We start from the raw sequence: 15,276 nt of genomic DNA on the forward strand, positions 1-15,276 counted from the left end.
CAACATCCAACCAAATGTTGAGGCCCTGTTAGGATAAAATTTCGACAAGTGACACTGTGTTGAAACAGCGACATCAGGAAGCCAGTGAGATGACAAAGAATGACAAGACTTGTGTTGAAATTCTGACAGCAAAGTGCAGACCTTTCAAAAATGTGACATGACAACGTTTAAAATTTAAATGGGAGACACCCATACCCCCTCTAACAGGGCCTCAATGTTGTCAAGAACATGGCAGGGGCATAGCCAGCTTTCTGAAGAGTTGTAGGCCTGGCCAACCAGGCCATAAATGCTGCTTCTATAGGGTTCGGGGGGTATGCTCCTTATAATGACCCTCAACAGTGCATCTCTCCAGCACCAAAATGTTTTGGACCAATTTTCACTTATTACTAAATATATAAACGCACTTTTCTTTAACAACAAATGTCTATCACTTGGCTACACTAGAAGTTTCAAAGGGTAGTTATGATTTTCATAATGAATATTGCTTTCTATATCATTTTGAAAGTGGTTCGGCCTGAATTGCTCTATAATTGTACATTTTAAAAATACAAGTGGGCTAAAATATTTGTAGGTCCGTGCCTACAGGCCTATAGGCTGGCTATGCCCCTGCATGGGATCAGCATCAATCCTGTTAATTCATGAATACAATGCTGGTTGCCAGCTACTGGCACAACAAAGTATCATGTTTTCAGCTGATCAAGACTATATAGCAGGTTAGTCTATTATGCTCTCACAGACTATAATGTTCATCTTGCGGTGTGTGATTACAGGTTCCTACTGGGCTGCTCATTCAAGGGTGAGTTTACTTCTGGCTGTGGCACCTGCATCATCTCAACTTTCACAGGCTTGTATTTCACTACTGGACGAAGATGACGTTTAAATCTAAAAATCCTGCATTCCTTACTGTAGCAGGTTGATATTGCTACCACCAAACCCACCACTAACACAACCAGTGCAATCAGAACTCTGAAGCCGAAAGAGATACTTATTGTGTCTCCTGGCACCTCTGTTCCTTCCAGTGTTGGAGCAACTGTCATTTTTATTTTCACTTGACCATACATCCACAAATCATTTAAAAAGCCGTCACGTTGTTTAACATCATGCCCATTCCCTCCAAACAGCCACAGCTGATTGTCATAGAAAAAGGATACACTACTTTCTCTCGGCCCAGGAATATTACGTGGATCTGGTTTTCCTTTCTCGCCGTAGAACGGAACACCTTCACCCCTGCTTGAACCTCCAACCCACACCCACTGCTGGCTTGAAGCATTGTACATCCAAAAGTCAGACAGGAGACCCGGCATTGGCAAAGAAGCAGTGGAAAAGTTATCCATTCCCGAGCCTCCAAACATCCACAGATTTCCATGCTTGTCTACCCAGGAGGCAGCACCTTCCCTACAACCTGGATAGTTCTTCTTGGAAGCAATTCCCATCTTTCCATACCTTCCAGCACACTTTTTAGAATCTGCCGTCCCACTAAGCTTTGTCCACCGTAAAGTTTCTGGTGAATAACTCCAGAAGAGGGAAGTGGGCAGTCCAGGGAATGCTCCACCAAACATGTACAGAAGGCCAGATGGGTGCATCCATGTTGTTGTTTTGGAGCATTTAGCAGGAATCACACTCTTGTTATTCTTTGGTTTGATTTCCTTCCACTGTAGTTCTTTGAAAGAAAATTTCCAGAAGTCATCAAGTTTCTTGTTGGATGTGTCACCGCCAAACATCCACATCGCCCCTTTCTTTGTGTCACACCAGTGAGCGGCATGACTCCTCGGCTGTGGGGATGCTGTGTTGTTGGGCAAGGCAGTCCAGCTCTTGCTCTCCATATCAAAAATGAATGTACTCATTGGTCCAAATAACACAGCTTTGTTTTTGTAGCTGCACGACACACAACCAAAGCATGGTGGTGGTTTCTGATTATTGCTGGTTTTGTTGTCAAAAGGATGAAAAGTCCAATGCCTTCTTTTTATATCAAATGACCAGAACTCATCCAATGTGGGGTATCCTGCCAAAGTTAATCTTCCTAATCCATATCCTTTCCCACCAAACATCCATACAGTTGAATTTGAGTCAAGCCAGCTAGCTGCTCCATCTCTGGACCCTGGGTAGGCCTGGGAGCCATCTAGTGTGGCGTGTTGGTTTTTATGGTTACTTCCTCCAATCCAGGTCCAAAATGCTAAAAACATTAAAAATAAAGAAATTTTAAAAAAAAACATTTTTTGTGGAACAAATTTAATTATGTATTGATTACATCTTCTTGCTGCCAACATGGGTGCATTTTGTATCATGGAACACACCCTGAGGTATGAATCATATTATTGACGGCTGAACATTTCACACAAGTTAAGATGGTCTGGATGGGTTTTTACCAGAAACCCATAAGGGTTGAAACGTGTAACTCCCTATGATTCGCATTGTACAAAGCGTTTGCACATTCGTTTACACTACGTACCATATTTGGAAAATTATGAGAACCATTTAACCAATCAAAATTACTTTATTTGGATTGAATTCACAGCGCGCACTAGCTCGCGCTCCATGGCGTAATCTTGTTTTTGAACAAGCTTGGTTGAACAATAAAGTTAAATTTGGTTAAATTCTCCTGTTTCATCTTCTTGAAGTAGTCTGGAGAACTTCGCTTCGATACACTTAATGTATTTCTTTAGTTTCTGTAAGAAATTTACGGCGTTTAGGTCGAAATTCAAACAACTTGCCGCAAAACCAAAAATTATGTTGCGTGTGTCATTTCGTAAATAAAGCATTCGCGTACAAATTCTTCGTGTTTCCAAATATGGTACTTAGCAAAATGAATATTCAAACGCTGTGCGCGCGCGTTACACGTTTCAACCCTTATGGGTTTCTGTTTTTACTGATAGCTTAGGTTGTCAGATGAGAAATTCCCTATTTTTTCACTGATAGGGGTGGTGAATGGTCCTTTAAAAAAGGCGAGTCTCGCAGAATTTTAGCCAAATTTCAGGGGTCTCGTCGTCTCTAATTTTTCTTAGATACCTTCTCGGAATCTCGATTTCTCTGCAAAGCTAAAAAGGTCTCGGGCTCGCAGAAAAGATATCAGTCTCGCCGTCTCACATTTACCACTCCTACTGATGGCTGGGATCTAAGATCTGCAAAATTTACTGATAGCTGTGAAATGTGTTGATATTTTAACTGATAGTTGAGAAATCACTGAAAATTTAACTTATAACTGAGATTTCAGCACATCCGTCTAGATCTGATCAGCCATCCTTTCTCTAACAACTTGGTTGACAAAATGTAGCAAAAAAAATATGTTGACCAAGGTTTAATCCCACATAATTGTCAGTTTTAAAATTACATGAAATTTGATTTTAGCCACATGAACCAATTTGCAGGTAACAGAAAAGTTAACGCTTATAATGTTGTATGTGCCAAAATAATAGCACAAACTGTTCCATCCAAATCTGAGACTACAATTTGTTACGGCTGCCAACATTGTGTTGTTAGCTCATTACACAAAAGCTAAAACTGTATTCAAGCAGAACATTACAAGTTTCTGTTATTGTTTTGAGCAAGACGATTCGTCAATCATATTTCGTACTTGGTTGGTGTGTATGCTCTTGTTATTGTTCTTTATTATTATTGATAATTTTTATTACATAATTTCCTGGTGATGTACCAGATGGCAAAAATAGGCATTCAATAAAATTTTACAACATTATGTGTAGCGTGACGTAAGTTTATTAGTATACGTAATTGGACTACATGCTGTCCAATTTGGAAATAATTTGATGAAAAAAATTCCGAGGGCAGCCAAAATTGGACGAGGCCGTAGGCCGAGTCCAATTTGGCTGTCAGAGGAATTTTTTGAATCTAATTATTTCCAAATTGGACAAGCATGTAGTCCGGTTACATATTAATTATATAGCTTGTAGTCAGTCAATCCAGCGTAAACAAGAAACTTATGTCCAGAACGGGAAAAGCATTCAACAATAGTAGGCATAACACAGCACATGCAACTCACTCAAAGCATTGTCTTCACAAATAAAACTTAAACAAAACAGTGCAATTTTATTCACCTAAGTTTGCGAAGCTTGCTACAAAGTGAGTGAAAACACTGCATCAATCAATGAAAGTCGTAAGCAAAGTGTCCGAAGAGCTTTACAACTTCTTGAATCTGACATACTCCTTTCCACTATCTCTTTCGTACTTCATCGCCGTCTTTTCTTTTCGAATTTCAGCAAAAAACTAGCTCATGGCGATGAATATCTGACAGATTTCTTGCTTCGCTTTGCTGCACTTACGTTCACCCAAGTTTTGTACTATTGGAGGTGTTTTGCTCTTGGTTTTTGCTTCTTAGTGTAGCTAGCTCCTCTTCTGACAACATAGAAAATTTCTCTTTGTTGTTACTATTGCTGAAAAGCCCAAAAGGAATGGAAAAACGTAGCAAACTTGCCTTATAAAATTCCGCCATTGTCGACTAACAATGCGACAAGTTTACAGGGCTGACGCTATGCTTTGTGCTAATTGGCTAATATCCGTCACATGTTGTTTTTCCTTCGATTTGATTGGCTGAGACAAAACTGTCCAATTTTTCTTAAATTGGACAGTTTGTGCATTTTACCTGAAAGTCCTAATTGAAACTATCCAAATTTAATCTCAAATTGGACAGTTCTCAAAAATTAAGGAAAAATAGCTGCGCTGACAATATAGGATTTACTGACAGCTATATAATTAAAACAGAAATCGTATGATCTAGCGCACTAAAATATCCCTAACAAAAGATCAGACAAAAAAAACAAAAGATCTGAAATTGCACGCATGACAGACACGCGTGTTTCGCGCGCGTTCTTACTATTAAATGCAAGCTGTACGCGTGCGTGTACTGTACTGTACAGACTCTAATATAAGTTCTCTTTTTCGTATAGAATACAGTTTCTCGTTACGTTTTACCTTTACCAATTAATGGTTGCAAAGTCAAAAGGCAGAACAGCGATAACATTTGCACAGGTAAGGCGTCAAGTGCAATTAAATTATGCACACTATTCCTCGAATAAACAAGATCAACAGCGAAGGAGTCGCTACTGTACAAACAAGTAAAAAAGCGCTCTCCAGCGTCTTGATCTAATATTAAAGGTAGGCAAACAGTGTAAATCTCACCTTGAGTTGTGTCTCCTTGCTTTCCTGCCGTCAAACTGTCAGTAGCATGGAAAATCAAGCAGGCGTAAAATGCGACATGAAACAACATGCAGACGGCTCGCATCTTCGTCACTGTCGCTCGATCGTCTTTTCGCTTCACACAGTCCCGATAAACAACATTGACTTGTTTGTAGTCTGGTTAAATGTTACTGAAGTGTAGTTTCAAAGTTAAAGAATATCAGACTGTAAATTTTGAGAGCTCAATTCCTCATTTTACATCCGCGTTCTACTCAACCTCGTCACTCAACACAACTGCAGATCAACAACAGAGAAATGCGAAATTGATTTGGTCTCAGTCCCCTATCGAATACTCGCGCTCTTCCAAGTTTTGCCCCCCTCCCCCCCAGCCTCTCTGCCTCCGATCACCCGCCGATTTTTTTTTCAGCCAATAAGGCACAGGTAACCAAAGCGTATGAATGTACTATAAAGGTGGATTTCCACTGTCGCGTTTTTATCCACGCACGTCAACGTACGTAAAAATTATTAATGTACGTAAAAATGAAATTTTACGCGCGCGATTACGTGCGTCGACTTTACGTTGTCCAATTTCCAATGCCACGTTTTTATCTAGGTATTTACGTACGTTACACGCACGTATACGCACGTGGCGATCGTGAGGGTTTTCGAAAAAGGGTAAACTGAGTTCAACTTTTTTCGCGGCTACGCACCGATTTAACCAATCGTGCTTTTGGATTTTGTCACATGACACCTCTTACCATGTGGACGCCATTTTGTTTTAAATCGCCATCGATGTAGATCAATATCAGAGGTAGAAGCACTTCTCATCGAGAAAGTTCGAAAATTTCCAGCAATATGGAACTGACTACAGACCCAAATTACAAGCGCAGTAGTGAAAGGGCGTCAGGTCACGGAGGCTGTGAATCGTGAAGCCGGGAAGGTCTACTTAAATCTTTATTCTCTTTTATATGGTGTCTTTCGGAAGAATTTTTTTTCTCTTGCGCCTTTGCCGTAGGTAAAAACGGAGAAGGAAACGCTTGTCTCCAGCGGGTCCATTTAATTACTTGGCAGCAGGCAAATCAAATTTCATATAGCCGATGCTATATGAAACCAACCGTGCGAACGCGACTCTTAAACGAGCCCATACACAAACAAATCCAAAATCCAGGCTCAACAAATTCTCTTTGTCAACATTCGGTTCACAAACGGTTAAGACTCACGTACGATTCCACGACATACGAAAACTGCAAATGACAAACTAAAAACTGACCTAAATTAGCATATCTCATATACAACCGAAAATAATAAAAATGCCAGGTGCAAACGAAAAATGAACAGCAACGAAAAAACAATACTGAATTAAGCAACTCTAACACAAATAACCCTGTTTGTTGGAGCCAAAATTCAGGATGGTGGGCATTTACTTACGTTCAACGCACGTAAAAAAGAAACGCTGTTTATTACTTTTTACGTGTCAGTGGAAATTTGTCAATGTAAGTTTTTTAAGGTGGCCGAATACAGTTCTTACGTGGCTCAAAGGCGCGCGCTACGATTTTCTGCTTGCGCTAGCAACTCTAAACAGAAACGAAAAGAATTTCCAGCAATTTTACCGCGCTTGACCAAATTTGTATACAAGAGAAACTTCAAAATACTTTCAGATAAGTCTTTAAACCTGAGACGGAAAACAATACGTCAAAAAGGTAGATAAACAACCGACAGAGGAGTTCTAATTTCGTCTTTTATTATCGCTCGCGTCGCATGGCGTCAAAAGGCTGGTTCTCATATGATCGCCCCGATCGTTTCTATCGTCTCTGTCGCTTCAAAAAATTGCTTGCGATCGGGGCGATTATATGAAAACATTACAGAGACAATCGCTTACGTCTGCTACGATCGGGGCGATCACGATCGCTTCGATCGCCCGTGTTCTATCTGGGCGATCGGTCGCAGACCACGGCGATCGCGAACGATTATATGAGAACCACTTTCACAGAGGGAGACGATCGAAGCGATCCAAACTATCCCATGGTGCATCAGTATTGTCCAGAACTACGTTTCCGTTTGGCCTCCCTTTTCCTCCTTCGCCGTAAAACGGCGGTATCCGGTCGTTTAGCCCCCAAGCATATTAGCCCTCAGCAGATTAGCCCCCAACTCAAGTCGATTAGCCCTCAACCCGAAGTCGATTAGCCCTCAATCCGAAGTCGATTAGCCCTCAGTAAGATTGAATAAAACAAACTTAATAAACTATCGAATACTATAAGATACTCGTTCGTTAGCCCTCAGTAAGTTTGTAAAAAAGTAAAATAAGCTTAAGTAAAATCGAATACTAGCCAATACTACAATCAAGGTACTCATTCGTACATACCCGCTTGTATCGTTGTAACCAAACTTAGTTGGCCAGCAACTTCGTTCAGTTAAACAAAGTCTAAACTTACTCTTCTGAGCAGATAAATAATTCTCATGTCTAATACTAGTTTCGTTTTGTTATCATTCTCCCCTCGACCGTACGTAAAGACAGCGTGTAGACTTGGTTCCAATGGATTAACACACGCGTTAATCCACGCGCGGTTCCACACGCGAACTCGCGCTATGAACATGAGATAATAAAGATTTAAACGGCAATAACGAGAAGATTGGAGGCCACGAGGTTTGCTCTTGCATCGAAGACTGCCATAAGCGATATCGGAGTTTTGAAAAAAACACACGTTTGTCGATCAGATTAAAATGGAATATTCATATGCGGGAACAAGGAAAAGATCATGAATTATCTTGTTTGATTAACCCTACAATTTAAACTTTCATGAATATTGAATTTTATTCCGACGCACACACGAGGTTTTTGTAACTCGTTTCTTGAGTTTGGCGCCAAAATAATTGTTTCGGACCTAGGCTTTGACCGGGCACTTTGCATATACCAGACGATCGGGGCGATCATATGAGAACCCTGATCGCTTCCAATCGCTTCGATCGCCTACGATCGTCTCAGTATTTGCAAACGAACGATGCGATAGAAACGATCGGGGCGATCATGAGAACCAGCCTTATATTAGCGCGTGCTCGCATGTGCAATTCAATTCTCTTCGGAGATCGCCAGATTTTGATCCGGATTTTCTCGAAAACCTACCGTACAAACTATTATGAAACTTTCACAATTAATTTAAAGGGGTGAACCACGTCCACAGCAATTTTTTTTTTAAAAAATCGTTATGGTGCCAACCGATTTTCAATTGCGTAGGAAAATGAAATTGAATTGTATTTTCATTTTTCGTTTTTCTTCCGCGCTGTAAAAATGGAATTGAAGTCCCATTTTCAAACTCCATTTTTTTCTCCATGAAAAACGACATCCGAATTTTTCTTTTCGTTTTTCGACTTTCTTTTCCTGGAGGAAAACAGAATTTGAATTCACTTCATGCTTTTCGTTTTTCTATAGCGCTAAAAATCAGATTTGAGTTTTCGTTGTCGTTTCTTGTTTTCTTACGGAATTTGGAAAACAACTTTTAAAATTCGTTTTTCATTTTTCCTTTTCGACTAAACGCATTGAAACAATCTTTGTTTTGGTGGTGGTGTTTCAAACAGTCATGAATACTTATGTGGGTATGTAACTACAATTTACTTCTTCATACGACAGTTTACTTTTTTGAGTTGCAAACATTTTTCCGTGCGCCGTGAACAGCTTCGTCGCTTTGTTTTCGCTTTATTATACCCACATAAGTATTCGTGACTGTTATTCTAAATTTGGAACACATCCTTACCTCCGATACGGCGGCTCGTACTGCGATATCAAGCACTCCATCCGAAGTCGGCATTCTTTTCCTGATTCCTTGGCGATTAGTTTTTAAAACTTGTTGGAAGTAACGTCTGCTTTTTGTATGTTGGGGAATCTTCCTAGCATTTCACTGCTTAACATACCCCGTTAGTGTGTTTGTCAAGAAAGCTTCCTGGAACGAGTCTGACCATTCACGTCAGCGTGATATAAACCATCTACGCGCTGAAAGAAAGGAAATAAAATAAAGTAAAATACACACTTGTTCTTTAAATGAGCAGAAGAAGACGGGCGTGGTAAACGACATCACATGCAACGGTTGCGGAGAGCACTACATTGGCGAGACAGCCAGAACCCTTGGTAAGAGACTGGGTGAACATCAGAAACAAACAACATCTGCTATCTGGGAACACCAGTTACAGGCCAATCATGAGATCGACTGGGAGGGAGTCAAGATTTTTGATTGCCAACGAGGCAGCCGAGCCAAGAGGCGAGGCTGACTCGGCGGCAGAATCATAGAACCGTGCGTGTATAGCCGAAAAAAATCTCAACTTGTGCGTAACTCAAGTGAATTAAGGAATGGGTCAGGCTAAATTTTGGAGGGGGGTGGTCTAATCTAAAAGTTATTCAAGCTTTCGCTTAGAAACTTGCATAAGGTAAAGTGTTTGTACGAAATGTTTCAGTTTTTGGTTTAAAGGTCATTCCTGCTTGGTCACGTGACATACCACACCCAAATTATTGACATAAGTTTCAAACCAAATTTACGAGAACTTGCAGGTATAATGATTGACTAATTTTGATTTCTGTGAATGGCTGTAACTACCAAGTATAAAGAACTAATCGGGGATTTACAAATTTATTTCTTTTGTTTCAATTACAACGTCTTTCCCTTGGAGAGGGACTGGGACTAGGCAAAAATAGGAAATAATGAAGAAATAATAAACATTTTTCAAAATCCCCGTTTAGCAGGACGTTTGGCTAGATAAGGTAAAGGTTTCGAGAGAAAAAACGAGAGTTTTCTTGTACATTTACATCCCGTAACTTAATTGCACATAATTTTACATTTCAGGGCGTGGTCAGTCACGTGACCACTTGGGGATGAGCCAGTCATCGGAAAGTTTCATTTCCAATATAAACAAACAAAAAGAAGCAAAGTTTTTGAGAAAAGGAACAAATCACAAAGAAATGACCAAAACGTCGCATGAGAACAAGAACCATTCCTTAATTCACATGAGAAGGAACTATTTTTAACCATATTTAGGTGTAAGTTAACCCCATATTTGGGTTGTATTGTTCTTCCCAACTGGTTCCCAGTCTCTCACTCCTTGCTAAAGAGCAAATGACCAAAATGGCGTCCACGCGGCTCGCTGTTAAAATTATCCTGGATATAAGTGGTGTCATGAGTATTTCGCTCGTTGGCACTTAGCGATAGGTACAACTAGTAAATAGTCCGTAGAAGTCAAAAGAAAAATCAAGGAAACCAACCACATCAGACGCCAACGGCCAACGTTGAACATAGACGGGGGCTATATTATATGATCTTCCCGCCATTTTCAATCACCTGTTGTCACGTGATTAAACAACTTGCATTCACGTGACAACGTGGAGCTCATTTTCATTTTAATCGCTGATGAAGTCTGTGCGATGCAGTCGAAAGCTTTGCTAAGAAATTTACAGACCTTGTGACAAGAATTATTATCCGATGACAAAATAGCTGTAATGCTTGATAGTCTGGCACTTGTATTAAGACATCACCGTTATCAAATCCATTCTAATCCTTTTAATAATCGTTTTTGCAATTCTGCGGGGGAAAAAAACAGATATGTCCAGGATTGAACGCTAATGAGATGCAAGGCCTACATGAAAGGCATCACAAAGTGTCATCATTGATAAAAGTTCACCAAAACACATACAATTAATTGAAGTAATATGGAAATGTCCAATAACCCAGTCTAACATGAAATACTTGCATTCCATCCTGGATATAAGTGGTGTCATCAGTTTACTTTTTGCAATTTTGTTGATAAGTTGCGGTCTTACACAGAGCAAAAATGTTTGCTCTGCTCTTGGCATAAGAACCGTGCAAACATTTTTGGCATAAGGTAACATGTTGTTAAACATTTGTAAATGATTTAAAGTAGGGCTTTCCACAAGTTGCTCGAGATTTCCCAAAAAGTTGCCCGTAATTTCTTAAAAAGTTGCTCAAAATTTGCTCCAAAAATCCAAAGAAGTTGCTTTTGATTAATAAAAGGTGCTCTAAAGTTGCCAAAAAAATCCTAAACGCTGCTTCGTATCAAGAAAATTTTCTAAACGTATGCGTATTTCCCTTTGATGGTAAGATTTCTAAGCAGTTTTATGCAATTTCACTGCAAAAGAAGTATCTAAATAATATTTTAATTTTAAGGTTTACACGAAAAATCATGAAGATATCGATGACATCATATTTGATTTGTTGACGAGTTTTGTAATGTTTTAATGCAGAATGTACAGGGCAACAGACTGCTCAGAAGAGAAAACATTAAACAATGCGAACATTAATACATTGTCACGCAGACAACAGACAAGAATAAATAAAGCCATCAAGTAAAGATGTTTTGATGTAAATCCTTAGAACTAATATTAAAAGAAATTTATAGTTATCATTAAGAAGATTTGAACTCGAACTAAAAGGGATAAACCCTGAATGAGGACGATCCATTTAAGTCAATTGATCCTAAGTGCTAGGAGATAAGAGATAGCAAAATAGAGACACTAAAGATGCGAAAGAAAAATAAAACCTTAACTTACCGTCCTATAATGCTGTTCATCTCCCGAATCCTTTGGGAAAATAAATAAAAGTTCATAAACAGTGGGTTCCTGTTTTACGTCTTGTTACCTCTAACGTTTTTGCATTTTTACTTCAAAAAAAAAGACGAGGAAAAATATATACCGGTATGTATAAAAAGCTTACCTCAAATGACTCTCCGCATGAATCCTGCAAAAAAGGAGAGAGTTTTCACATTAAGAATTCAAATAAGTGAAATCTTTTGGATTGGACAGTTTGACCAATTCTCTCAAGCAAAACTTTGTTTTCTTAGCAGTAAACTTGCTTTGATTGTGTCACTTAACGTAACTGACACAGTTTCAAACGAGCTGCCATTTTCAGCCACAGTTTTGATGCTAAATTTGATGGGGGAATGGAGTTCAAGATCTGCGACTAAAGCCTGATTAGAAAATGAAAACAGGGCGGTTATAACGAGAGATAAAGAAATTCTTTTGTGCCCCCTCCCCCCCCAAAAAAAAATAAAATAAATGACCTGTGAAAACAGTAGTATCGGGTCATTACTATCGACTTTGTCGCCAGGTAGGCTAAACGTTTTCTTGATTTTCATTCCCCCCTGTAGGAGGGGCAGCGTCACTGTGTTGTGTTTTTGGCAAGACACGTAACTCTCGCAGTGCCTCTCTCCTCCCAGGTGTAGAAATGGGTACTGGCAATTTAATGCTGGGGGTAACCCTGCGATGGACTAGCATTCCATCTACGGAGGAGTAGAAATACTCCTAGTCAGTAAATGCTGCGGAAACAAGGAGCAGCTCCGGCCTGATGGGCCACTACGCCCAAACGCAGACTTAATCTGCCTTACCTAGCAACTCCCAAAAGAAATGACTTCTTACAAGCGACAATCCTTTCCGTGTGTTCTAACTCCCCTACTAAATAACGTAGTTTAAAATTATATTTTGCAGTGTGTCGTTTCATACCTCATCCTCGGAGACCCAGGGGCATTTAGTCGGGGCGAAACAAAGTAAACCCGGAAAAACTCGAAGCGGCGAAAGTTTTCAAGAAGGGCGAAAAGGGCCCCTGGGAAACGAGTTTTTCCAGACCATTTCCAAATGGCTCAGCGATCTTGTATTATTCTGCCCAATAGGCAAACAGTAACTTTAGGGTCACTTTCGTGTGTTCTTACACAGTGGTTGTTGCATCGGCCATATTTTCATTTAAATTTACATCAGAGAGCCGAAAAAGTCGGGAAATCACTTCGGATGTCAAAAGAAAGATATTTCAAGATCCACAGGGAAGTTTTCGTTTGGACCTATCAGAGGTATCGTAAATAGTGGCTCGGCCGATAAAACACGATGCCATTAAATTGCCGGAAATGGTCTGGAGAGACTCGTTTCCCAGGGGCTCATTCTGGGTTTCAGAGTTTTGCGTGCTGAGATTGCCAGGAAGATGCACGTGGCTTGGAGGCGTGCTAGGATTCCCAAAAAGATGCACGTGGCTTGGTGGCGTGCTGAGATTGCCTGGGAGATGCACGTGGCTTGGAGGCGTGCTGAGATTGCCAGGAAGATGCACGTGGCTTGGAGGCGTGCTGAGATTGCCAGGAAGATGTACGTGGCTTGGTGGCCTGCTGAGATTGCCAGAAAGATGCACGTGGCTTGGAGGCGTGCTAGGATTGCCAGGAAGATGCACGTAGCTTGGTGGCGTGCTGAGATTGCCAGGAAGATGCACATGGCTTGGAGGCGTGCTGAGATTGCCAGGAAGATGCACGTGGCTTGGAGGCGTGCTGAGATTGCCAGGAAGATGCACGTGGCTTGGAGGTGTGCTGAGATTGCCAGGATGATGCACGTGGCTTGGAGGCGTGCTGAGATTGCCAGGGAGATGCACGTAGCTTGGAGGCGTGCTGAGATTGCCAGGGAGATGCACGTGGCTTGGTGGCGTGCTGAGATTGCCAGGATGATGCACGTAGCTTGGAGGCGTGCTGAGATTGCCAGGGAGATGCACGTGGCTTGGAGGCGTGCTGAGATTGCCAGGATGATGCACGTAGCTTGGAGGCGTGCTGAGATTGCCAGGGAGATGCACGTGGCTTGGTGGCGTGCTGAGATTGCCAGGAAGATGCACGTGGCTTGGTGGCGTGCTGAGATTGCCAGGAAGATGCACGTGGCTTGGAGGCGTGCTGAGATTGCCAGAAAGATGCACGTAGCTTGGTGGCGTGCTGAGATTTCCAGGATGATGCACGTGACTAGAAGGCGTGCTGAGATTGCAAAGGAGATGCACGTGGCTTGGAGGCGTGCTGAGATTGCCAGAAAGATGCACGTGGCTTGGTGGCGTGCTGAGATTGCCAGGAAGATGCACGTGGCTTGGAGGCCTGCTGAGATTGCCAGGATGATGCACGTGGCTTGGTGGCGTGCTGAGATTGCCAGGATGATGCACGTGGCTTGGAGGCGTGCTGAGATTGCCAGGAAGATGCACGTGGCTTGGAGGCGTGCTGAGATTGTCAGAAAGATGCACGTGGCTTGGAGGCGTGCTGAGATTGCCAGGATGATGCACGTGGCTTGGAGGCGTGCTGAGATTGCCAGAAAGATGCACGTGGCTTGGAGGCGTGCTGAGATTGCCAGAAAGATGCACGTGGCTTGGTGGCGTGCTGAGATTGTCAGGGAAAATGCACATGGCTTGGAGGCGTGCTAGGATTGCCAGAGAGATGCACGTGGCTTGGAGGTGTGCTGAGATTGCCAGGAAGATGCACGTGGCTTGGAGGCGTGCTGAGATTGCCAGAAAGATGCACGTGGCTTGGAGGCGTGCTGAGATTGCCAGAAAGATGCACGTGGCTATGAGGTGTGCTGAGATTGCCAGGAAGATGCACGTGGCTTGGAGGCGTGCTGAGATTGCCAGAGAGATGCACGTCGGTGGCTAAGAGGCGTACTGAGATTGCTAGGAAGACGCACATGGCTTGGAGGCGTGCTGAGATTGCCAGGGAGATGCACGTTGGTGGCTAAGAGGCGTACTGAGATTGCTAGGAAGACGCACATGGCTTGGAGGCGTGCTGAGATTGCCAGGGAGATGCACGTTGGTGGCTAAGAGGCGTACTGAGATTGCTAGGAAGACGCACTTGGCTTGGAGGCGTGCTGAGATTGCCAGAGAGATGCACGTAGCTTGGAGGCGTGCTGAGGTTGCCGAGAAAGCGCACTTGACTTGGTGGCGTAACATTTCCTAGTGCATGCATCGGTGTCGGGTAGCCATTAGTGATAACACCAGGTGAAGTGAGCATATGTGTTGAATAAGCTGTGAACATAAGAATAAATACGTTTTTTAAACCGCTAGCAACATAACGTACTTTTTCTTTGATAAATTAGGCAGTCGGGTATTAAGATGCCTACAGTCCATTTCTCTTTCTAAATCCAGTTTTAAACGCTGTAAAGGGGAGGTTAAGGATTACTTGGTGATGTTGCCAAATGGAAACGCGAGAGTGGTGACAAAAATTGTCCCATCTATAAATGGTTTTGATTGTTCACAGTAGAGCTTTTGTCCTATCCTCCTTCAACGCGCGTCTTGTGCTTGCCTCGCGCGCATACTGTACATCACAAGAGCATCTTAAACTTACCTTTCGGTTGTCCCCGAGCTTGAATGTTGTCCAGCA

The 15,276-nt window shown here is 41.9% G+C and overlaps 1 protein-coding gene across 1 annotated transcript; it reads right to left on the minus strand.

Moving 5' to 3' along the window:
• Positions 1–722: 722 nt before the first annotated feature.
• On the minus strand, positions 723–5,475 carry LOC144635191 (uncharacterized). Its single transcript, XM_078494271.1, has 2 exons — positions 5,131–5,475; positions 723–2,173 (listed from the first exon to the last, which is right to left on the minus strand). Exons 1-2 carry the CDS (start codon positions 5,231–5,233, stop codon positions 765–767), a joined length of 1,512 nt encoding a protein of 503 aa, XP_078350397.1. The 5' UTR covers positions 5,234–5,475; the 3' UTR covers positions 723–764.
• Between the last annotated feature and the right edge of the window lie 9,801 nt (positions 5,476–15,276).

Source organism: Oculina patagonica, chromosome 13 (assembly GCF_052425735.1).
Source record: "Oculina patagonica isolate OP01 chromosome 13, crgOcupat, whole genome shotgun sequence".
NCBI classification, from domain to species: Eukaryota; Metazoa; Cnidaria; class Anthozoa; order Scleractinia; family Oculinidae; genus Oculina; species Oculina patagonica.